Source organism: Thunnus maccoyii, chromosome 17 (genome assembly GCF_910596095.1).
Source record: "Thunnus maccoyii chromosome 17, fThuMac1.1, whole genome shotgun sequence".
NCBI classification, from domain to species: domain Eukaryota; kingdom Metazoa; phylum Chordata; class Actinopteri; order Scombriformes; family Scombridae; genus Thunnus; species Thunnus maccoyii.
This window is the reverse complement of record NC_056549.1, coordinates 15,257,926-15,283,882: the sequence shown is the minus strand read 5'-3', so window position 1 is coordinate 15,283,882 and position 25,957 is coordinate 15,257,926. Positions and strand designations below refer to the sequence as shown.

General features: G+C 39.9%; 1 protein-coding gene across 1 annotated transcript; it reads right to left on the bottom strand.

The window, feature by feature from the left end:
• Positions 1 to 418: 418 nt before the first annotated feature.
• LOC121882789 (microtubule-associated protein futsch) lies at positions 419 to 25,620 on the bottom strand. Its single transcript, XM_042391236.1, has 5 exons — positions 25,576 to 25,620; positions 20,559 to 21,230; positions 16,641 to 16,806; positions 15,174 to 16,322; positions 419 to 11,225 (listed from the first exon to the last, which is right to left on the bottom strand). Exons 2-5 carry the CDS (start codon positions 21,045 to 21,047, stop codon positions 1,483 to 1,485), a joined length of 11,547 nt encoding a protein of 3,848 aa, XP_042247170.1. The 5' UTR covers positions 21,048 to 21,230; positions 25,576 to 25,620; the 3' UTR covers positions 419 to 1,482.
• Between the last annotated feature and the right edge of the window lie 337 nt (positions 25,621 to 25,957).

Genomic DNA, 25,957 nt, shown 5'->3' with positions numbered 1-25,957 from the left:
CACCTTTTTCACAACAGATATTTTGACTTCATAATAGGACGTCATAATAGGAAAAGGACAGGTGTAACTAATAGCATTATTGACATCCACAATATGGAGCTGGAACACTTAAAAGGAATTAAGCCATTATTATTGTTATTAATTACAACTGTGAAAAGGTGTAATTAATAACATTATAATCCATTTTTAATCTGCCTTTTATTCTCTTTCATAACAAATCATAATTAGAATAGGTAATTGAAATTAAGCTTCATTAATGATGTGAAATGCCACATGTCAGTGGCACAGATTAGATTTTTGTTTCTTTGAATGACATGTTTCACAAAATAATAACAAGCAAGTTTTTGTAGTACATTTAATTTTAGAGACAATAAGTACAGTACATTCAGCAAGGGTAATAACCTCTGTACCACAGAGAATAATATATTTTCTTACCGATAAACACTGTTGAATGGTCTAAAGTACAGAACAAAAGGAGAACCTGTCATGATACATAAAACCTTGATGTGAATTTTGCTACTTTCAGACATTTCAGTTTATTATATGTTAATGAGCTATACAAATTAACTGAGTTATTATGCAATTACCTGATGGAATAGTGAAGTTGCTTACATCAACCAGTTTGACTCTTTAGTATCAGCACTAAAATACTTCAATTAACTCTTTGAACAGTACTGTATTTGCACAATATTAAGTTAAACATTCAAAATGAATAGTATCAGTATTTTCTGGCTTTCCAGAAAAGTACAATATTATCTAGAAAAATATATCACTTTTTATTATTTTTAGTTTCAACATTGGAACCAAAAGTCTTCAAAGAATACTTTCGATTAGATAAAACAAATGTTGAGCAGCAAAAATGGTATAAATATAGTGCATATAGTTTGAAGAGAAACTACAGTATATGTGCATGTATGATGTTTTTAAGTAATGATAACCTCACAGTTGCAGATTCGATCAAGTACTGCAAAGCATAGTTTATCATTAGCTCCATGCTCTGTCTGATGCTCAAAGTTGCAGTAACATGTAACAATACTCTATGACTCATTGTTCATTAAATTATCCCATTTAGTTTTGAACAAAAATAAGGAAACTTCCTACTTACAGTACATATATATTTTCAAGTTTTCATGATTCCTCTTTCACATAAATGAATGAGCACTATTTGTGCTTGTGTTCAGTGTCCGCATTAGAAATGCCGGAGCAAAGTGCATGTATTATTTAGTGCTTGTTAAACAAGAACTATTAACAGTGAGTTATAAATTAGAAAAATCTGGATCAATCTTTTTGCTTGCTTCATCTTACAGTCCTTGTTAGGTTTCCACTTGAAGACCTGACTTTGTGACTTCAGACTGCTAACCGCTTGTTGGTGTCTTCTTGTCATTTACCTACTACAAACTCCTCTTCTTTCTTCCTTTATCTCGTCCTCTATCACTTGTTCTCCTGAGCATTGGCAGAGTCACAGTTTTTTTTTCAATTTCCCTAACTCTCTGACTCAAGCTTTGTAACTTTTTCATGGCTGCTTGTTTCAGTCTCAGAATCTTCAACATCAGCATAAGCGCCATCCTCAGATTCTGCACACACTTTCATCAAAGTATCAATTGGGATTAATGTTGTTTCTTTGGCTACACTGTTAGGTGCGTCTTCATTATCTGCTTTGCTGGGAACAAAATCTTGCTCTCCATCATCAGTTTCTTCCTCTGCTTCATCTGAATCTTCCTCTGCCTCATCTTCTCCATCAGCTGATTCTCCCTGGTTTCCACTCCATCCTTTATTGGATATCTCAGTTTCTTCCCCCTCTTTTTCGGATGCTTCAACATCGTTCTCATCATTATCTTGGCTTTCACTTGGAATGTTGATACATTCACATTGTGTTACGTTGGTCTCTGTTTGTTCTTCATTATCTTCATCTACATCTTCTTCTGGTTTATCTTCTTCACGCACATTGCTTTCTGATATGTCCTCCACATCATCATCATTATCTGCCTTCAGCTCCACCACATCATCAGTTCCTTCTGTTTCATCATTAGTCTCTGTTAAAGCGTCTTCTTGATGCTCTTCAGTCATGTCACTTTCTTTGCATGTTTCTTTTTCCTCATCTCCTGCAGATACACCTTCTGCTCCAGCTTCTTCTCCGTCACTTGCGGTAATCTCACTCCCAGTGATCTCACTCCCTGCCATGTACTCTCCTGATTCTTCTGCTGCTGTTTCACGTTCTTCAAATTCCTCTCCTGTTGTTGCAGTCTCTGTGCAATCTTCATCTGTTGCCCCAGACTCGCTTGGACTTTCTTTTTCAGCAGATTCCTCCTCATTTTCAGCCTCCTCTGATTCCTCTCCAGTTGTTTGACCTTCCTCTAGTTCCTCGTTGTGTGATTTATTATCATCTTCTTCACCTTTTTCTTCTTCTTCAATGGCATCTTCATCAGCAATACAGCCTGCAATTTTTTCTGATGATTCTGTCTCATGAACCTCAACTGTCGATACTTCCTCATTTTCATCTGTAGCCGTTTTATTCTCTTCTGCAGCCTCATCTTCCCCTGCCGTTTCATCTAAAGTCTCATTTTCAGGCTTGGCTTCTGAGTGTTCTTCTCCTGGTTCATTTTCATTTATAGCTGTTGCAGTATCCTCTCCTGCTTCCGTCTCATTTGCATCTGTTGTTGCATCGTTAACTGATGCACTTTCATCTGCGTCTGATTCGTTGCTCTCTCCCTCTGATTCATTTTCAGACACAGCTTTGGCGCTTTCCTCTTGCACAGATTCAGAAGCAGCTTCAACACATTCTTCTCCATCTGTGGTTTCTTCCATTTCCTCTTCATTGGATTCATTATCAGCTTTATCAATTTCCTCTCCACCTGAATTTTCTTTTTCTGTGGCTGTCTCAGTCTCTTCCTTGGTGTCATCCTCATCTGTGGTGTGTGTGGTCTCTTTTTCTACAGCACCTTCATCTTCAGTTGTTTCTGCTTCAGCTGGCTCTTTTGAAAGTTCTTCAGCTTTGGCTGTGTTATCATTCTCCTCTGCAGTTCCATCATCATCTGTATTCTCTGCAGAATCACTGTCATTGCTGGCAGCAGTCTCCTCCACGTCTTCAACCATCCCTGCTTCCACAACCTCTTCTTTGTCAGATTCGCGTTCAGTTGTGTCTGCTGCATTTTCATCTTCAGCTGTGGTGGCGTCAGCTGCCTCTTCCTTCAGTTCGTCTTCACTTGTGGCACCTATCTCTTTTTCTTCGGCAGTCTCATCTTCAGTTGTTACTTTTTCAGCTGTTTCCTCCCCATCTGACGCAGACTCATCTGCACTTGTGGCCGGAATCTCTTCTTCCACAGCTGCATCTTTGTCAGTTTCATGTTCAGTCGTAGCTGCCTCATCAGCCTCTTCTGCTGTGTCGTTATCTTCAGCTTCATCTTCATTTGTGGCATCTTCTTCTAGAGTATTTTCATCTTCAGCTTCTCCTGCTTCATTATTTTCTTCAGTTTCATCTTCATCATTAGTGGCAGCTGTCTCTTCTCCATTGTCATCCATCCCTGCATCCACAGCCTCATCTTTGTCAGATTCGTCTTCAGTTGCGCCTGCCATATCAGACTCTTCAGCTTTGGTGACTTCGGCAGACTCCTCCTTTGCTTCATCTTCACATGTTGCTACTTCAGATGACATTTCGTCACCTGTGGCATCATTCTCCTCTGCAGTTTCATCATCATTTGTGGTGGCGTCTAAATCTTCTGCAGAATCATCTTCACCGGTGGCAGCAGTCTCCTCTCCATCCTCAACAACGGCAGTCTCTTCTGCGGCTATTTCATCTTCAGCAGTTTCTTCTTCTCCAGCCATCTCATCTTCAGTCGTTGCTACCCCAGATGGTTCTTTTAATGATTCATCAGCTGTGGTTGTGTCATCGTTCTCATCTGCAGTCTCATCTGCACTGGTGGCAGGAATCTCTTCTTCATCATTCACTGTCCCCGCTTCCACAGCTTCATCTTTGTCAGATTCATGTTCAGATTCATTTTCAGTTGTGGCTGCTACATCAGTCTCTTCTGCTGCAATTTCATCTTCAGCTTTTTCTACAGCAGTCTCATCTTCAGTTGTTGCCTCTTCAGCTGGATCTTTTGACGATTCATCAGCTGTGGCTGACTCATCATTCTCATCTCCACTGGTGGCAGAAATCTCTTCTTCGTCGTCGAGCGTCTCTTCTCCCACAGCCTCATCTTTGTCAGATTCATGTTCACTGGTGGCTGCCATAGTGGTCTCTTCTTCTTCTTCAGCTATGGTAGCTTCTGCAGCCTCTTGTTTAAGTTCATCTTCACTTGTGACACCAGTCTCTTCTTCTGCAGCCATCTCATCTTCAGTTGTTGCTACCCCAGCTGCTTCCTTTGACGATTCATCAGCCGTGGCTGTGTCATCGTTCTCATCTGCAGAATCACCTGCACTGGTGGAAGCAAGCTCTTCTTCATCACATATCCCTCCCTCCTCAACCTCCTCAGACTCATGTTTACTTATGGATGTCACATCAGCCTCTTCTACTGCATCTTCATCTTCAGCTGTGGTAGCTTCAGCAGTCTCTTCCTTCAGTTCATAGTCACTGGTTGCAACAATCTCTTCCGCATCATCAACTGTCCCTGCTTCCGTAGCCTCGTCTTTGTCAGATTCAAGTTCAGTTGTGGCAGCCGCAATTTCATCTTCAGCGGTCTCGTCCTTTGATTCATCTTCACTTGTGACAGCAATCTCTTTTTCTATAGCCATCTCATCTTCAGTTGTTGCTTCTTCAGCTGGATCTTTTGACAATTCATCAGCTGTGGCTTTGTCATCATTCTCATCTGCAGAATCATCTCCACTGGTGGCAGGAATCTCTTCTTCATCGTCGGCTGTCTCTTCTTCCAAAGCCTCATCTTTGTCAGATTCATGTTCACTTGTGGCTGTCACAGCAGACTCTTCTGCTGCATTTTCATCTTCAGCTGTGGTAGCTTCTGCAGCCTCTTCCTTAAGTTCATCTTCACTTGTAACAGCAATCTCTTTTTCTACAGCCATCTCATCTTCAGTTGCTTCTTCAGCTGGATCTTTTGACGATTCATCGACTGTGGCTGTGTCATCATTCTCATCTGCAGAATCATCTCCACTGGTGGCAGGAATCTCTTCTTCATCATTGACGATCTCTTCTTCCAAAGCCACTTCCTTGTCGGATTCATCTTCAGTTATGGCTGCCACATCAGCCTCTTCTGCTGCATCTTCATCTTCAGCAGAGGTGGCATCAGCAGTCTCTTTCTTCAATTCATCTTCACTTTCTACAGCAATCTCTCCTTCTACAGCAATCTCATCTTCACTTTCTGCCTGTTCCTCTCTGTCAGATTGGTGTTCAGCTGACGTAACCACAGCAGTCTCTTCTGCTACATTTTCATCTTCAGCTGTGGTAGCCTCTGCAACCTCTTCCTTATGTTCATCTTCACTTGTGACAGCAATCTCTTTTTCTATAGCCATCTCATCTTCAGTTGTTGCTTCTTCAGCTGGATCTTTTGACAATTCATCAGCTGTGGCTTTGTCATCATTCTCATCTGCAGAATCATCTCCACTGGTGGCAGGAATCTCTTCTTCATCATTGACTATCTCTTCTTCCACAGCCACTTCCTTGTCTGATTCATCTTCAGTTATGGCTGCCACATCAGCCTCTTCTGCTGCATCTTCATCTTCAGCAGGGATGGCATCAACAGTCTCTTTCTTCAACTCAGCTTCACATGTTACAGCAATCTCTGCTTCTACAGCAATCTCATCTTCCGTTTCTGCTTCTTCCTCTTTGACAGATTGGTGTTCAGTTGACGTAACCACAACAGTCTCTTCTGCCACATTTTCATCCTCAGCTGTGGTGGCTTCAGCAGCCTCTTCGTCTAATTTATCTCTAGCTGTGCCTGCATACTCTACCATGGATTCATCTTCAATCGGGCCTATGTCTGCACTCTCATTTTCTGTCTTTTCATCTTCAGTTTTGCTCAGTTTCTCACTATTATCTTCAACAGCATCTTCATCTTTTACTCTTTCTTCAGCAACAGCCAGTTCTAGGTATTGTTTAGCAGTGATGTATTCTTCTACTTCAATGTTTTCAGACTCATCTTCTTGATCTTCATCTTGATCATCAACTGCTTCCTTTTCCTCTACTGCAACTGCAGAATCATCTTCAGACTCATGGTGGATTTCATCCCCTTCCACTTTTCTCACTGCTTCATCAATAATTTTTTCTACAATTGTTTTTGCTGCTATTGATTCAGTCTCATTTATGGAGTGAGATATACACTTGATTGCCTGTGTATTGCCAGGATCATCATTCTTCATTACTAGAATCCTCTTTAGGTCAAAGTCCATGAAAAGGGGTGTGGTTTTCATAGTTTCTGCAGGAAGTGGAGGCCTAAATGTAACTTTTTTCTGAATGCATGTTTCACATGGACAGTAGTCATCATCGTTTTCACTGCGCTGGTCACTGTAAGATGTGCTTGTCACTGATTCATCACTTTTTTCTGCTTTTGGATCGGCAGACTGTTCGAACATGACCTTCAGCCTCCGTCTTCTCTCTTCTGTTTGTGCTGTTGAAGCACGAGACATTGCTTCTTTAGGAGGTCTTGGTAGCCCTGCGTGCACTTTAATTTTCCTCAGTTCTCTGTCTATACTTGTTTGGATCTTTTTTTGGACCTCATTTTTAAGTTCATTTATCATCATGTCAAGCTGCTCATTATCATCCAAGTTCCAACGAACTTTAAACTCTTTCATTGCATTGATATAATGTTTCATGAACTGCTTTTCTATTTTGCTTAATAAAGTTAAGATCCAAACAGGATCAGATTCTTGAGAAATAATTTTAGTTAACTGTACTGTACCCTCTGAACTGGTGTCCTCTTGAGATTCTGTTTCCTCTGGAAGCTTTTGGCCACTACTGTCATTTCCTGATCCTGAGGATGGTGGTGTTTCAGGTAGTTCTCTTGGACTATCACTACTTCTAATGGTGTCATCTGTTGCTGGATCATCTTCCTTTTGTTTCTCTTCATCCATTACTCCTACTTCTGCCTCACATGTCCATTGATTACCTGCTTCTGCTTCACCTTCATGAACTTCTGGTACTTTGCTTAATGTATTTGCAGTCATATGAGGTTGCAACACATCACCATTCACACCATCACTACTCTTCCCCGAGCCTGTGGAGCCACTGTTGACATCCACACCAGAGGATGACGTATGATTGAATTCATCATCCACATAATGGCGATCGTCCTTCTTTAGCACATGTTCATTTTCTAGAGGATCGCAAAGCCAAAGAGACTGAAGAATATTCATTAGCTCTTGGTATCTTTCATCATTTTCGTTTGCATTTTTAGGATCATGGTCTATTAGCTGCAACTTCACAAGGCAATCCAAAAGGCCTCTAGCTGAAGTGCTTAGTTTACGTCCATACACTGGAGAAATCTCTGGTAAACTGTTACATCTGTCAAGCTTTGGATTTAAAAGTACTTTCATCACCTGTACGGAGGAGTGAAATATTTTAGAGGCATCATCTCTCCGAGTACTGGTATTATCTGCATTTGGTTCCTCCGTGGTTGTTTGACATTCATCATTAGGGACACTGTTCATCACAACTCCTTCATTTGGGTCTTTTGTATTCTCAACTGCAGAGTCCTCATTGTTTTCATTATCTTCCACTTTAGTCATTTCCTCCTTTGTCTGGTCAGTTTTTTGTCCATCATTGTTTTCATTCAAATCTTCCACGTCATACGTGTCACCATCAGCTGGTATTTTTTTCAGCCATTCATTTATTACCTCAGTAGGGGATGTATTTGGTAGGCTAGACGGGACCAGCTTGAAGTCATCAGCATCTGTGCTCTTGTGTCTGCTGCTTTTGTCACTTTTGTTATCAGTGACACTCCTGCCAGCGTCTGTAGCTTCCAGTTGACCATTTATAATCCTCTTAGACACATTGGATTTTGATTCTCCCGTGGCTGGAGTCTCACAAATTTCGTTGCCAATATCTGAACTGGACAGAGATTGTGACGAATCACTTTCCTCTGACTCTGCATGAGAAAGCACATTATGTTTATTTCCTTTTGGTTGTTGTGCACTCTGACGGGTGTCTGACGCAGCAGAATTCACAACAGACTTCGGTTTGTCAAGAACCTCTGCAGCTGTATTTTTTGCAGTTTTCCTGCTTGACTTGCTTGTCTTCGAGTGAACACTCTTCTTATCAACTGTATCTTGTTTTTCATCCTCCTTTTGCGAACTAGATGTGGGTTTACTGTCTTCAGGGCTCACAGCTTCCCCTGCATTTACTGAAGAAACACTGATCTTCTCCTCTACAGGAACATCAGCGGCTGTGGACGTCTTCAGCTCTTTATTTCCCACATCTTCATCAGTTAAAATATCAGTTGCTTTGGATTTTCGAGATTTCACGGACAGATTCGACTTGACAGATAAAGAACTCTGTGGTCGCCCCTCACTTTTCTTTCCTTTGACCTCAGATGATGTTGACTTCTTTGAACGTGTTGACACCTTGGACTTCGATGACATGGCTGTGGGGGCTCTGTCTTCAGTTTCCTCCACTGTCACAGCAGGAACTTCAGACCTGCTTAACATTTCGGATTGATTTGATTTAGCTGACACAGGGCTTACTGTTCTTTCCTCCTTTTCATGAGTAGTAACATCAGAGACTTTAGATTTTCTTGATCTCACTGAAATATTTGACTTTGCTGACATGGCACTTGGTGCTCTCTCAGACTTCGCTTGAGCATTTCCTTCATTGGGAGAGTCAGAACTTTCTATTGTAGGAATTTCAGTTGCCAAATTAGTCGATTTTGCTGATTTGGTTGACATGGTGGGACTATGTGTTCTTTCATTAGTTTCTTCATCATGTCCAGTCTTTTCACTAGACGTAATTTCAGACGTGTTTGACTTCATGGTTCTTGCAGAAACATTTGATTTTACTGACAAAACACTTGGTGTCCTCTCTGTTTCATTTACCTCTTCAGCATGGGTTTCAGCTGTCTTTTCAGATTTTTTTGATTTCCTTGATCTTAGAGATACACCTGACTTTGATGATTTATTTGTCAAAGCACTTGGTGCTCTCTCTTCAGTTTCCTCACAAACTGCCACGTTTTCTTCAGTTGAAATTTCAGTAGTTTTGGCAGACATTGAACTAATTGATCTCTTCTCAGTGTCTTCCTCAGTGTTTTCATCAGTGATGTTAACATCATCTTCAGCAGGAACCTCAGACACTTTTGATTTCTTTGATACTGCTGAAGCATTGGACTTTCCTGATTTCGCTGATTTGATGCTTGCACTGCTTGGTGCTCTCTCCAAATGCTCCTCACGATTTTCTTCACCTGGAGTATTAGAGGCCTTTGACTTACTAGATTTTGCAGAAATATGTGAATGTGTTGATTTGGCAGATCTGGCTGATTTAGCCGACAAGGTGCTTGGTGGTCTCTGCTCAGTTTCCTCATCATTTGCAGGGTTTTCTTCTGAAGGAGCTTCACATGCTGTTGTACTCCTCGATGATATAGACATATTTGATCTCTCCTCAGTTTCTTCTTCAGCATTTGACTCGGTTGACATTGCACTTGGTGCTCGCTCTCCAGTTCCTTCAGCAATTGCAGTATTTTCTTTAGAAGTCACAGATTTTTCTGTGACATTTGATTTGACTGATTTAGCTGACATGCAACTTGGTGCTCTCTCTTTGTTTTCCTCCTCAGCACCTCCTTCACCCGGAACTGTACCTTTTGATTTCTGAGATACTGCTGAGGCATTTGATCTTGCAGATCTGTCCGACATAGCACTAGCTGCTCTCTCAACAGTTTCATCATGTTCTGCAACATTTTCTTTGGCTGGGACATCAGAGACTTTTGATTTGCTTGATTTCTTAGACATGGCTGACTTTGTTGATTTGGCTGACATTGCACTCTGTGATCTCTCTTTTGTTTCCTCTCCATCATCTCCTTCATGAGGAATGCCAGTAGTTTTTCCAGAACAAACTTCAGAAGTATTTGATGTAACAGATCTTACTGAAGCATGTGACTTTGCTGATTTAGCTGACAATGCACTAGGGGCTCTCTCTGTAGTTTTATCATGTTCAGCCACATCATCTGCAATACCAGAAGCTTGTGACTTAGTAGATTTTTCAGAAACATGTGACTGAACTGATCTGACTGAAATGCAGCTTGCTGCTCTTTCTTCAGTTTGGTCTTTGTCTTCTTCTTCATCTGCACTCATTGAGCTCACTCCCCCTTCATTCTCTGTCTCAGCAATTTCAGTACTGTGATCAGAAGGTATTTGAGAGGCTTTTGATTTCTTAGATTTTTCAGAAACATTTGACTTTGCTGATTTTGCTGATCTGATTGACATATTGCTTGCAGCTCTTTCCTCATGATCAGAACCAGAAGCATTTTCTTCTTTTGTGGCATCAAAGACTTTTGACTTATTTGATTTTGAAGAAATGACTGACTTTGCAGATTTGGCAGACATTGCACTCTCTGCTCTGTCTGAAGTTTCTTCCTCATCGTTTCTTCCCTTAGGACTATCAGTATCAGAAGGAAGGAAGGATGCATCTGTAGAAGCATGTGAGTTAGGTCTGGCGATGCTTTCTTCAACTGGAACATCAGCTGAACATTTTGACCTTCTTGATCTTGCAGAAACATTTGACTTGACTGAATGGACTGACATTGAACTTACTGATCTACTTTCATTGTGTTCCTCTTCATTTTCTTTTTCAAGAGTATCATCAATGTGATCAGAAGGAATGTCAGAAGCTTTTGTTTTCTTGGACATGACTGAAACATTTGACTTTGCTGACTTTTCTGATCTGACAGACATATTGCTTGGGGTTCTTTCTACATGTTCCTCATGATCTGAAGTATTTTCGTCAGCTGGACCATCTTGTCCTTTTGACTTTGTAGATTTTACAGAAATAGCTGACTTTGCAGTTTTTGACGACATTGCACTCTGTGCTCTCTCTTGAGTTTCCTCATCACCATCTCCTTCATCAGGGATGCCAGTAGTTTTGCTAGAATGAACTTCAGAGGCCTTTGATTTGGTAGATTTTGTAGAAGCACGTGACTTTGCTGATTTAGTTGACAAGGCACTAGGTGCTCTCTCTGCAGACTTAATAGATATTTCAGAAACATGTGACTGGACTGATTTGGCTGACAGGCGGCTTGATGCTCTTTCTTCAGTTTGTTCCTGATCATTTTCTTCATCGGAGCACTCAGGGCTCTCTTTAGTTGGAACATCAGTAGAACATTTTGACTTATTTGATCTTGCAGAAATATTTGACTTAACTGACCGGGCTGACATAGAGCTAAGTGCCCTTTCTTCACTCTCCCCTTCAACGATTCTTTCCTCAGGAATGTCAACACTATCTTCAACAGGAACTTCGGAAACTTTGGATCTTTTAGATGATGTAGAAACATTTGACTTTGCTGATTTTGCTGATCTGACTGATATATTACTTGGTGCTCTCTCTACATGTTCTTCATGATGCGAAGCATTTTCTTCAGCTGGACCATCCCGTCCTTTTGACTTTGTAGATTTTACAGAAATAGCTGACTTTGCAGTTTTGGCTGACATTGCACTCTGTGCTCTCTCTTGAGTTTCCTCATCACCATCTTCTTCATCAGGGATGCCGGAAGTTTTGCCAGAGGGAACTTCAGAGGCCTTTGATTTGGTAGATTTTGTGGAAGCACGTGATTTTGCTGATTTAGCTGACAAAGCACTAGGTGCTCTCTCTGCAGACTTAATAGATATTTCAGAAACATGTGACTGGACTGATTTGCATGACAAGGAGCTTGCTGCTCTTTCTTCAGTTTGCTCTTCATCGTTTTCTTCATCAGAGCACTCAGGGCTCTCTTTAGTTGGAACATCAGCAGAAAATTTTGGCTTATTTGATCTTGCAGAAATATTTGATTTTACTGAATGGGCTGACATAGAGCTCAATGCCCTCCCTTCACTCTCCCCTTCAACGATTCTTTCCTCAGGAATGTCAACACCATCTTCAATGGGGACTTCAGAAACTTTGGATCTTTTAGATGATGTAGAAACATTTGACTTTGCTGATTTTGCTGATCTGACTGATATATTACTTGGTGCTCTCTCTACATGTTCTTCATGATGCGAAGCATTTTTTTCAGCTGGACCATCCTGTCCTTTTGACCTTGTAGATTTTACAGAAATAGCTGACTTTGCAGTTTTGGCTGACATTGCACTCTGTGCTCTCTCTTGAGTTTCCTCATCACAATCTCCTTCATCAGGGATGCCGGAAGTTTTGCCAGAGGGAACTTCAGAGGCCTTTGATTTGGTAGATTTTGTAGAAGCATGTGATTTTGCTGATTTAGCTGACAAAGCACTAGGTGCTCTCTCTGCAGACTTAATAGATATTTCAGAAACATGTGACTGGACTGATCTGGCTGACAGGCGGCTTGATGCTCTTTCTTCAGTCTGCTCTTCGTCATCTCCTTCATCAGGGCTCTCAAAGCTTTCTTCAGCTGGAAGAGCTGAACATTTTGACTTGTTTGATCTTGCAGAAATATTTGATTTTACTGACTTGGCTGACATTGAGCTCAATGCCCTCCCTTCACTCTCCCCATCAACAATTCTTTCCTCAGGAGTGTCAACACCATCTTCAATGGGAACTTCAGAAACTTTGGATCTTTTAGATGATGTAGAAACATTTGACTTTGCTGATTTTGCTGATCTGACTGATATATTACTTGGTGCTCTCTCTACATGTTCTTCATGATGCGAAGCATTTTCTTCAGCTGGACCATCCTGTCCTTTTGACCTTGTAGATTTTACAGAAATAGCTGACTTTGCAGTTTTGGCTGACATTGCACTCTGTGCTCTCTCTTGAGTATCCTCATCACCATCTCCTTCATCAGGGATGCCAGAAGTTTTGCCAGAGGGAACTTCAGAGGCCTTTGATTTGATAGATTTTGTAGAAGCACGTGATTTAGCTGATTTAGCTGACAAAGCACTAGGTGCTCTCTCTGCAGACTTAATAGATATTTCAGAAACATGTGACTGGACTGATCTGGCTGACAAGGAGCTTGCTGCTCTTTCTTCAGTCTCCTCTTCGTCATCTCCTTCATCAGGGCTCTCAAAGCTTTCTTCAGCTGGAAGAGCTGAACGTTTTGACCTGTTTGATCTTAAAGAAATATTTGACTCATCTGACTGGGCTGACATTGAGCTCATTACTCTCTCTTCAGTCTCCCCTCTGGTAACAATTTCTTCAGAAGTATCAGCACAGATCGGAGAAGCTCTTGATTTCTTAGATACCACTGAGGCATTTGACTTTGCAGATTTAGCAGATTTAGTTGACATATTGCTTGGAGCTCTTTCTCCATGTTCCTTCTGATCTGCAGTATTTTCCTCAGCTGAAACATCACTGTGCTTTGACCTAGTAGATTTGGCAGAAATATTTGATCGTGTTGATTTGGCTGATTTGGCTGACACATGTGATCGTTCTGATTTCAATGACAGTGCACTAGGTGCCCTCTCTTCCTCATATTCTTGAATATTTTCTACATCTGAACCATCACAGCATTTTGACTCATTCGCTCTTGAAGAAATGTTTGACTTGGCTGATTTATTTGACATGCAGCTTGGTGATCTCTGACTGGTTTCTTGTTCAGTATCTTCCTCGTCAGAAATGTCATCATTTTGTTTGAGAAGAACTTGAGAGGCTTTTGATTTTGTAGATACTGCTGACGCATTTGATTTTGCAGATTTTGCTGACATTGCACTTTGTGCTCTTTCAGCAATTTCTTCATCAGTGTTCTTTTCTTCGGATCTATCTTTTGACTTATTGGATATTGCAGATGATTTAGACTTGACTGATTTTTCTGAAGAGGGACTAGATGCTCTCGTTTCAGCTTCATCATGTTTGGTAGGATTTTCCTCTACTGAAACACAGGGGTTTTGTGTTTCCTCAACCTCATCATTTGTAAGATTTTCTTCATTTTCAGAAATATTTGATTTGGCTGACATGCAGCTTGCTGCTCGTTCTTCAGTTTGCTCTCCATCGCTTTCTTTATTAGGAATCTGAGATGATTTAGATTTGCTAGATTTTGCAGAAATATTTGATTTCACTGACTTTGCTGATTTGACTGACATTTTGCTTTGTGGTCTTCCTTCAGTTACCTCTTCAGCATTTGCATCATTGGTAAGGCCTCCTGGGCTTTTTGATTTTCTTGACCTTGCAGATGCATTTGACTTTACAGATTTCACTGACATGGTACTTGGAGCTCTCTCCACAGTTTCATCTGCCTCCTCAGCAGTGTCAGATATATTTGAATGAGATGAGACTCCTGACATAGCACTAAGTGTTCTTACATCAGCATTTTGTTCAGATTCAGATGTTTTAGACTTTGCTGATTTGGCTGACATGGCACTAAGTGCTCTCTCTTCAGTAATATTTGTATCATTTTCTTCATCTTGAAGCTTAGATGCTTCTGAGTGTGTAGATTTTGCAGAGATATCTGATTTAGATGACATGACACTTGGCACTCTCTCCTGATCGTCTCCAGCTTCCTCAGTTTCCAAGTCTTCCTCAGTATTTTCAACAGCCTCTTTTGACTTTAATGACTCAGGAGTTTCCTCACTCGCTTCAGATTTGTCATCTGAATTTTCTTCAGGTGTTGCTTCAGAGGCTCTTGACATTTTAGATTTTGCAGACACATTTGACTTCTCTGACACTGGGCTTTGTGCTCTCTGTTCGGTTTCGCTCTCATTTTCTTCAGCTTCGACCCCTTCTGCTTCAAGTGCTCCCGAGTTGGATCCTACAGAGTCGTTTGACTTTGCTAACATGGCACTGGGTGTCCTTTGCTCAGTTTCCTCCTCAGATCTTTCTTCATCTGGGAGAGAAGAGATTTTTGATCCCTTTGATTTAACAGAGGTTTTGGACTTTGATGACAAAGAACTTTGTGGTCTTTCCTCATCAACATCCTCCTCTGATTTATGTTGTTCAGCTGCCACTTCTGACTTCATTGATTTTTCAGAATTACAAGATTTAACAGACACGCTACTTAATGGTCTTTTTTGCATTTGTTCGTCGTCCTGTGTGTGTGTTTCTTCAGCTGCAACCTCTAAGACATCTGATTTGGATTTTGTCGAGGCATTTGAATTGACTGACATGGCACTTTTGGATCTTTTCTCCTCTACATCCTCACTCTCTGCATTCTCTATTTCTTCAGACTTATCTGACTTGACCGAGGCGTATGATTTGACAGACATGGCACTTGATTGTTCTCTTTTTATCACACCCGCCTCTTCAGTTTGTCCTTTTGTATCATCCTCAGGGTCATCAGATACTCCACAATGACAAGTGTATGAATTTTTCGGTTTCCCCAACTTGCTAGAGTGCCTTGAAGCATTGGATGCTCTATCTGTCATGCTTGGCCCAGGTGATCCGGTATCCAACTCGTCTTCTAGTTTATCCAGTTCATCATCATTTTGATCCTCTTCATGTTCTGTTAATATTGGAGAGGAAGTGTTAGGAGGAGATCCTGTTTGTTCTTCTTGCTCTGACGTTTGCGCAGTTTCGACCTGATCATTTGGGGAGCTGTCAACAGCTTCACAGTTGTCCAATGGGAAGGAGTGCACCTTGCACTTTGGTGAGCAAGTCTCACTCCTGATGGTGCAGTATTCTACAGTTTCAGCTGCCTCAACAGTCTGCTCCACACAAGTTTCTGTCTCTACAACTTGTTCTGTATAATTTCCACCTGATCTAGCCACAGTTTGCCTACTTTCGACCATTGTCTTTCTAGAGACCATTGTGTGTGAGGATGAACTTGAGCTGGAAGTTCGAATGCAGCGACTTGCTCCTTGTGTCCCTGGGACGTTTTTCCAGATGTCATACTCCTGGCAGTGACTGCAGCAATGAGGACAATGAGGCTCCTCTGTATGTCTTTGATAGTGCCTAGTGAGGTAAGCCTCATCTGAGTCACCAGCAGAGATGTTTTCAGATTCTGAATAGTTTCTTTCACTAACCTGTGTAAAATAGGGATTACTGTGTCCTTGGAGGTACTCACTGGTCCTGTCTGTGGTCTTTCTTACTTCTGTTGACCAATGTAATGTTTCATCATTTTGTAGCCGAAAGCGCACTTTCATTTCCATGGACAAACTGCCATCTTTATTAACCCGGACCCGTTTCTCTATATCATCATTCATCAATCCATCAACAGTGGGTGGGCGGGAATCAACATGGTCTGGTGAGTTGTTTGCATCTAACAATGACTTGTCAGAGGACACTGATTGCCTGGTGGATCTGTCGCCAGATTCCAGCTGTGGATGGGTGACACTTTTCTCAGTAGAAAGTCCTTGATTTCCCATCATGACAGTAAAAAAGACAAGGAAAGAAAGAGGGAAGAAAAAGACAAAATTAGATGGAATTAGAGCTCTTTTGCACATGATGTACAATACACATAATATGCAGATGCATTTCTTGTATCAGCAAAGGTAATGATTTATTTTATAATTATTGATATTAATTACATTGGATCCTTAAGGTAATGAATGGAAAGATAATTACTGTGGTTGTTCGTACTAGGGCTTTCAAATACCTTAATGATTTAAAAATTATTGTTTTTAAAATTGTGTGAGAAATTAAGCATGTGTCAATGAGTCATTTCTCCTACCTTCATGTCCTTCAGTGCAGCCAGTGGAGCGTGCCTTCACATTCAGCTTTGGAAGTTTGTCATCAGATGTTTTCCGAAGATTCTCCGCGATGGAAGGGTGAGAGGGCTCACGTCCCACACAAATAAGAACACTGGGGCACTGCACGAGACTCTGAACACTGTCGATCTACAGCAAAAGTAGAGAAACTATTAGTTTATAACAAAATATAGATTATATAGGCTGAGGAGTTACAAAATACACAATTTTTGATTAGAAATTATTTGGATCATATGACATGGACATGCTTTAATTTTAAGTTGATGAGGAATAAGTACTTTTAGCAAAACAGAGTGTAAGTCTATTTATAATCAGACTTAAAGCTGCAAGCAAGTGATAACTGCATGAAAATAAGTACTTTTATGCATTATGTCACAAAATAACCCTGATGTTCCTTATCTGTTGTGGTGTGATAGTGCTATTTATCTGTACCAATATGTCACCAATTTTACCAAGTAAAGAGATTTCTGGCCACCCGTGTTTTGATAGAAAATTTAAATTTTTAACAATCTTGTCATATTTTACTACAAAAAATGTACAATGTCCCTTTCTTAGTAGGCGTTCGGATCGAACACAGCCCTGCACTGAAATAACACAAGGGGCTGTGTTGGTGGGGGCGTGTTGTTTCATGTACCAGAGAGACAATTAATGAATTAATTGTTTTTTAGTTCTAGTTTAGTTTTGTTTGTTTGTTTTTTTAGTTATCAGTTTAGAAAACTGATACATGATTTTACAGCAATGGAAAATGATGACATTGCCAATTATTTTATCTTTCATTGCTATGATCCCCAGGTAAACAGTAAGACCCCGTTCAAATTAGCTGTGTAGCTCAGTGGTTCTGATTTGATTGACTGTAGCTTTTATGACCACTTTCCAAACAGCTTTTTAATTACTCAAATAGCATAAAGTATTACTTTTCTGTGTTAAAGTGTCCAGTAACCCAATTTTTAAACTGGTCAGATGTAAGTTTGTAGCCATGATTTAGGAAAATTTCTGTTCATTAATTAAAAATTTAGGCCTACTATAATTGAATGGTAAATATTTGTAGGGAAACATTTAAGAAACAAGTACTATAATAAAAATATCTCAGTGGTGTCAAGGTATTGTCTCCTCTTTGTTAAGCTGAGAGCTTTAATCCCTGCAAAAGAAGGCTCTGAGTCAAGCAATTAGTCAAGACAAGATAAATATCCTAATCCAGGATGATCTCTGGGAAACGTCACCAGATGACAGTGCGTTCTTGCAATGGTGAGCTGCCATTGTCACTTGTGAGAGCCGAGGGTATTGCTCAGCAGTACTGCAAACTGTGTGAGAGGTATAGACAAGCTGATTGTGTGGTCTTGGCAATGAAATCCATGAATACAGCATTATTATGTTGTTTTATTATGCTTTTTCTTTAGGACACCTCCCACTCCTGAAAAGTATAATGGAACAGAAACACACAGTTAAGGGCAAGCATTAGTCTCACTTTCTCCCTTTTAGAGCATGCAAGTGGATATGGATAACATTAACATAAATACTAATCTAGCCGTGGGGGTGAGTGTGTGTTGACCTGTTGCATAGTGTCCCCATGCGGAGTTGAATAAAAGTAATTATGCTGCCTCTTTACTAATAAACTAATATAAATATAGTGGCATATCTTGTTACATCCTGTTTTATTTCGGTTTTTCCTGTTGATCCCTCTGGGTCGATCATCCGATTGCAGGCACCTCTGCTTTAGTGGGCTGAGTCCATATAGGCAGGTCCTTTTGTTCAGCTCTCTCTCTCTCTCTACACCCCGCTGCAACAGCACCTTTGTGGAGCTAAGTATCTAGTCTTCATTCATTTACTTTAATAAACTCACATGTAGTAAACTTCTCCTGGTGTTGTGTCCGTTATTATGTTCGGTGTTTGAGCAGCTGCAGCAGTCTCACCAACAATTTTTCTGATTTTAAAAGAGCATGTCATCTTTCATGATTAGGGTTTCAGTTTTTTATTGATTATACTAAAAGTTAAACTCATAAAACCCCTTAAAACTGCCCTGGATTGTTTAAAAAATGCATTGTAACTCAGTTTAAAATTGTTGTTTGGATATGGATGTTCTTCACCACACAGTGACAATAATACCATTCATTGTTCTACTTATTAAAATAACAAGGAAACACAGATAATAGTAGATTAAGGTGAAGTGAAGAAGAAGTAGAGTGTCAGTAAAATACAGTTGTTTCTTTTTATCTTATTTATTAAAGTGTGCTTTTACATTTTCATGACACTTAATATTGAATACTGCTGCTTCTACTTTCTACTGACAACTATAGGAAACTCAGAGAAAACATGTAGCCTACAATATTTAGTTTTGATGATTTTATTTTGCCTACGAGCAGTCAGTTTTGATGACAGTGCAGTTTCAAATTTAAAAGGCACTGTTGGTAACGGCAGATAAATGGCTTCATCCATGGTCACACAAAGCCCAGGTGAAGATAATTAATTGCCACGGTGGAAGACACATTTCTGAGATGCCTCCGGTATCAAACGAGGGGAATGGAGTTTTAACGTTGACCTGCTTCTCTTATCTCAAAAATAGCTCTGATTTGACCAAGATTAATGGGTTTTGAAGAGATATCCACAATCCAAATGCATGTGTGAGGGAATATCCCTGCATCATTCCCACATGCACACACTCCAAATATGTATCCCACTTGACTTAGATTGTAACAACCTACTATGAAACTGATGTTGTGTGAGTGTATTTGTTGTGTACTGAAAATGTCAAGAAACTAATAATCATGGATCATGAATGCAATCAAATGACAGGTGCAAACAGGAGAGTGCAGGGGGGTACACTATTTCCTTTTTCATGTCTTATTTAGTGCTATTTTTATATACTTTGTTCTATTCTATTGCCAAAATAATTGTTATTTTCTATTCTACTTTAAAACATGGCAAGAGATTTCAAAGAGAGCATAATGTAAAAATAAAGAAGGTGCACTTTTCTGAGTTTTTTTTCTATTCAATGTCCTTATTTATTTCAATTCGAAAGCAGTACTCAGCAGTACTGTACCTTTGATCTACATAGACTCAGAGAGTCTCACAGTGTTTTTTTCAATAGCACCTATAATGTTAATGCCCCTATAAACTCCTATAATGTTCTTATATATGGTATGTGTCATATTATAAAACATTTAATTTACAAATAATTAAATCCAATAACTGTAACTAATAAAAGATCTTAATACTTAGCAACCTGCTGTTTTATTCATGTAAACATTAACATTACAAGTTGTATCTTTGACGACCATATTACAATATGTTTTGCATGTTCATTTGTTCATGTTCAATAAGCGACAGTATCATAATCAAAGGCCCCTAATTTAGTGTTGCATGATGATTAAAAGGACATGATTAAGAAGCTGTTTATGTCATGTGATGTTGATGATATGTGGTTTCATTAATTGAATATCATCCTGAAATTGCTTTTTGACATTGTGTGTTTGACTTCATGTAGGGCTGATAGCTGATGTTGCTCTCAACTGGGACTTAGTAGGGCACCAGTGCTGTCACTAGAGGCCTCTCTTTCACCCTGGTTTTCAATCTCAGCCTTTAGTACCAACAATATGTAAGACTTCAACAGTTTAAATCTGCATATTGTGGACAACCTCAACTCATAGTAATAGTGATCCTTAACTTCAGGTTTAGCCATCCCTTCAGTTCATTTAAATACAACTTTGGGTCAATCACAGAAACTTCCTCTCGGAAAATGAACACTTCTCTGGGTACATTATAGAGTAAAATGTACTACAAACTCTAGGCAGATAAGGGGGTATCATGAAAAAAGTAAACAGAAAATGAAAACACAACATTTATTTCTTTACATTTATTCTACTACCAGGTGTTTATGAACTGACCTTGCGGCCTTCCAGAGTGTACAACTTCCTGATGTGGTACTGCATGAGCTCAGAAACTTCCTCTAAGAAAAGCCCGAAACTGCGTATGCTCCTGCTGTGCAAGACGATGGTCTTCTTGTACGAGGGGTCACTGTTCTTCACCAGCACCACCATCTTGTTGGTCCTGTGATGATGGATGTGGCGCCCGTGGCCAGAATGTGCCACAGGTGGCTCCTTGGGCATGATCGGCCTCCGGAGAACATACTGGTGTGGATGATGATGGTGGTGATAGGGTGTATGAGTATGATACAAAGGTGAAACCTGAGTCTCTAATGCTTCCAGGGCCTGGGTGTGTCTATACTCAGAGCAAAGATAGCATTCCTCCAGAGGTTCATGATGGGCCACCATGCCATGCTGGGGGATCCTGGGGAGCCTGCTGGTGTGATGCTTGTGGGAGCCATCACCACCTACGGCATTGAAGCACTGGAAGTTGCGCTTGTGGGAGGACATTTTGGGTTGTGCAGACGTTGATGGTAGTCTCTCTGCACTGGATGAAGGATGGCCTCAACTGAGCAGAAGGGGGCAGGTCAGCTTGGGCAAACAGTGACAGGGGGTTGCCATGTTTCTCCTGCGCTGCCTAAGGGAAGGTGTTGCAAAGAACATCTGCATGGCTACCACTCATCTCACCTCATCCTAGGTTGAAAGAGAAATTAAAACAAGAGGTGAAAAAATACAACAGGTTCAAGAACTAAGTGTCTCTCATTTCTTTCTATTCTTATGGTGTAAAGTAATAAGATAGTTAAATGTTTGAATCAAAAACATGGCAGATTCTGAAGTGCCTGTTTCCTTCACATCCAACTTTTTTGATCCAAGGCTAACCTGCATGCAGACAATGAACTTACAGTTGCACTTTTATGTCTATTTTAGCCTTTCCTGGCAACCCAGCATGGCTCCTCAGCAGCTTCCCTGAAGTACTTAAGTCTAAAGTAGTACCTAAACATGTTTGATAAGGACTGACATAAGGCTTGTCTGAAAAAGAAAATCCTTACAAAGGAACACCTTTAAGCCTGTAGGTGTAATCGGTCTCTATAGTCGTGCCTATAAATGCCAAGTCAAAAGCAACTGGATTTGCTGTTTTATTCTCAGTGATCCAAGATCTGAGAGGCTTCTTCAGGTCAAGGTTTAGTACTGCTAGATATCTTACAACCTGGATTACTGAAGATTTTGTGGTGAATTATTTTTATTATTTGTTGGGATTAGGTCAGAAACTAACAAACTCAAGTACTCTTTTTCATATATTTTCTATGCTATTTATACACTTTTTATGCACACAACGTTTTATGTTGGTTGTCACAATACAGACAAATCCAGACTATAAATAAAGTTATCCACAGTTCAGCAGCCGTTAAAATAATACACACCATTACAAGTAAATACATACTTACACAGGACACGGTTGTTACATATGTAAAGACTGCTGTGAAGATCAAAGAGTAAATGAAGACAGGGATAATGAGGATATAGCCACAAATAAATCCTCCGAGTGACTTAAAATAACGAGCTTAAGTCTCTGCTAGCAGTGAAAGTGGACATTACCTAGTGATTGTCACTGTCACTGACGAAAACACATTCTTAGCCAGCTTTTTCTGCAATCAATAATGTGAGGATTACCTATAAAAAGCAGAAATATCTGTAATATGCACAATTCATTCTTACTGAGACAATACTGTGAGGTAAAGATGATTCATTGTTGCCTGGTGGAAATGGATACAAGCCCACTATAAAATGCAAATCAAAATGCCTCAAATTCTGCAACTGGTAAAATAGGCTAAGCTTGACTGACACCTATAAAGAATAGGTTTGAATGTTGTCCTTGTTATTGTATTGGTAATGTTCTAGACAAGCAGCAAGTGTTTCCTGAGTTGAACATTTTTGGCATAGAAAAGTAATTGATTGCTCTAAATATATCCATGGTGTCTGTCAACTGAGCCTTTAAATCTTGAGAGTTGAACCTACCATATACCCATTTATAGCCTACATTGGCATTTTGTAATGTCTTAGAATATAACTTAAGCAGAAAAGGTTATTATTTCCACCATAATCCAGGATTATAAAAGTGAATTATATTTCAGTTAACTGAATTAAGACAAATTATTTTACCCTAAGTGTAAAAAAAACCTTGTTTAACTAGCCTGCTTTAACTATTGATGCCAAATGCTGACATTGTCCATGATATGTTTCATGACCCCAAGAATAAGCCAAAGCATTAAATGAGCTATAAACCTTAGAAAATGCATGGCTACTGAAGACAACCGTTTGTGAAAAAATAATTTTAGAGAAGCATTTTTTCGCAGGATTCAAACATTAAAGGTGCTACTAGGGGAACTACAGGGAAGTTATCTGATAGTATGTAAAGATAGCTCATTATACAGTGTAAGGTAGTATTGTCTACTGTAGCTAGCAAACTTGCAGAATGTAGTTGGTACAAAGAAATGTGGCAGGGACCATTATTCTGTGTACAGTATGTGTTGCTACTAAGCAAATGACAAGCCATGGTCAATGGATTAGAGGTATTTTTCTTTTTCTTTATTCACCATGACCAGGAAACATATGTGGCCTTGAATCCCTAGAATAATGCTATGTTATCCCTAAGGTGTCATGTTTGCCAACTAAGGCTCCTAAAAAAGTTCAAACAAGGAAAATAAAAATGACATCCTGCATTCAGGCCAGGCTGAGTTCATCAGGTTTGCCACGGATTATTGCATCCTTTCTTTGTGGGAATCACACGAACAACATAGTGCAAGACAGGTCTTAAATTTGAACTTCATGGTGGATGACAACAGGCTTTCCACTTCATTCTTTCAGTTAGTGTTGTGCATTTCAGTTGCTATGCAAACAACATTTAACCTGCAAGACATGCTGCGGATAAACATACACCCAAAATGTACAGTAGGTTATATATACTCCATATGTATACTCACATGATCTGCAATTACAATCCAGAGGATAAAAGAACCAAACCAAAAAGTAGTCCCAAAGCCACAGAATGTGAGATGTAAACTCCCAAAGAAACACCAAACCGTTTGAAAGCAGAGAAAGGAGAAACCAGTTCAAAAGCCTCCCTCCAGAAGCGAGCCTACCTGCTAATCAGATACATGGGAAGCTAAGGATAGACTGAAAAGCCTCGCTAATCACTCTGAGATTGGCCTGAAATCTGCTGAGGCTTTGGACACATGACTTGGACTTCACCATTGCATAAAGGGAGTTAAACACGTTTTTAGAAGGCAGTTAAAGACTCAGTGGCAATCTATGACTACGCATAATGTTCCTTCTTTTATCAGTTACCTTTTGTTGCTTCAGTCATCATTATATGGCTGCTCTTTTTGCTGTGTTTTGTCTCTGATGCTACACCTTAGACTACTTGTTAGTGTGTTATATTTGAGCTAGATATTAAAACATTTTTAAAAGTTATAATGAGAAAGTTTCTTTGTATGTTGATATAAAACAAAATTGGTATATGATAATAATCGGAAAATGGTGGAAATTTCCCTTTATGATAATGAACAGCATTTTTTTTCCCAAGGAGGACAACAATTGCTGAATAGAGAGCAAATTTCTGCATTTCTTAATGGTTTCCTAGATTTTACCAAAATGTCTTAGAACAACACCCACAAACATCACCTACACTTGTTGCATCTTTGGTTTCCTCTTGCTAAAGACAGTCATGATAACCATAGTATTTGTAATAATTAGAGTGATGACAAGAGAGCATTTCCGAGTCAAGAAAAATCTCACATCAATCACTGCCAGAACACACGGTGTGATCAGAGTGGTGGGTTTGTCCCTCAATGTCAAAAGTGTCATTCAGTAGTGATTTAAGGGAGATAATTCTCATATCTGCCTCGTCTATGATATATTTATCTCTGTGTGGCCCTTTGCTCTTTCATTTTCAAGATCACAACACCCAACATTTTTCCGCTTGTTTTAGTCTTCTTCCTATTAAACTCCATTGAAGCTGTGCTTAAATATCTCTGAGACATGATATTGTCTACAGTTTAAAATGTGTCAGTGAGAATAAACAAAATAAACAAAAACTTTTAAATAAGCTTCTGATGACTGGCTTTATATGCTGCATTGCTCTGCACCTGTCTTAGTTTTCTAGGTTATTTTATTTAATTTATCATTACAGTGTATTACTTGTTTGTTTTTTTGATCCACTATCTGTAAAGGTTTCTTAAAGATGTGCATGCTCCACTCTCTATTCAGCCAAAATGTCACTAGCCTGCTTCAAACCAGCTCAAAAACAAAGCAGACAAAATTAAGATACAACGAAACGCCCAACAGAAGACAAAGAGTCGTCTCAAGGGTCATATCAAGATAAATGGGCAAAGATGGCAGCCTTTAAAATACCCATTTATTTTTCCAGGGCACTGTGATACTAATAAGAGAGGAACTGCCTCCAGCTAATTGGCCTACTTCAACCCAGCTGGCACAGTCTCCCTAGACAGATTGATATGACAGTCACAGGGCATGTGAAATGCTTTTTCAAAATGCTGCAGATATCGACCGACTGCAGCAATATCTTTAAGTCACGAGGCCAAAAATGTCTAATCATGCATGTTTCACCTGCATTTATATTTATGTGAAAGGTAGGAAAAGCTATTTTAGATTCTGTGCTTTCCTTGTCTAAGTTGCATTTGGGGTCAGCTCAATCTTTTCAAGGACAAAGGAACTGCCACAGAATACATATGAGGGGTTACCCTTATCAGAGGCTTACAGACGGCATGCCAATCCCTCCCTATGATGCCAGAAGTGCTTAATCACAGGAGCACCCACTCCCACAAAGCATATACACACACACGCACACACACACAGTGAGGCAAGCACTCATGCTAACCATCTGTCTTCGGTCTTAAGGAGCTTGATGGGTCAAGTGGGGTGGAGTTGACTTGAGGTGGGTTGATTTATAATGTCCTGACTCAGAAGAAAATAGTAGAAAGACCCCCTGCTGAGTAATGACGGTGAATGAATGACTCACGGGTTTTGTCCTCTGACTGCGGGCTTTCCTGTGTGAGGAAAGAGCCTCCCCTCACTTCTTACAATCAAATGAGAGAACTTACAATCAGTTTGAGTCAGCTCTTGATGGAGTCATCAGGAAGAGGCAACTATGACAGAGATGATTTATCTTTTAATTAAATTTCTATAAATATATATTTTACCCCTACAAGGACCCATCTGTGATCAGTCAAATGAATAACTACTACACTCACCACCAGCCTCTAAGAGCTGAAAGTGCAAACAAGCCACAATAAAGGAATTTCCCAGAACCTGTAGTCTACATTACACTGAATTAAATATGATTAGTGGGCATTTTAGTCTCCTGTCAGCCGCCTGTCCTCCACCATGCAAATTCAGTTTGG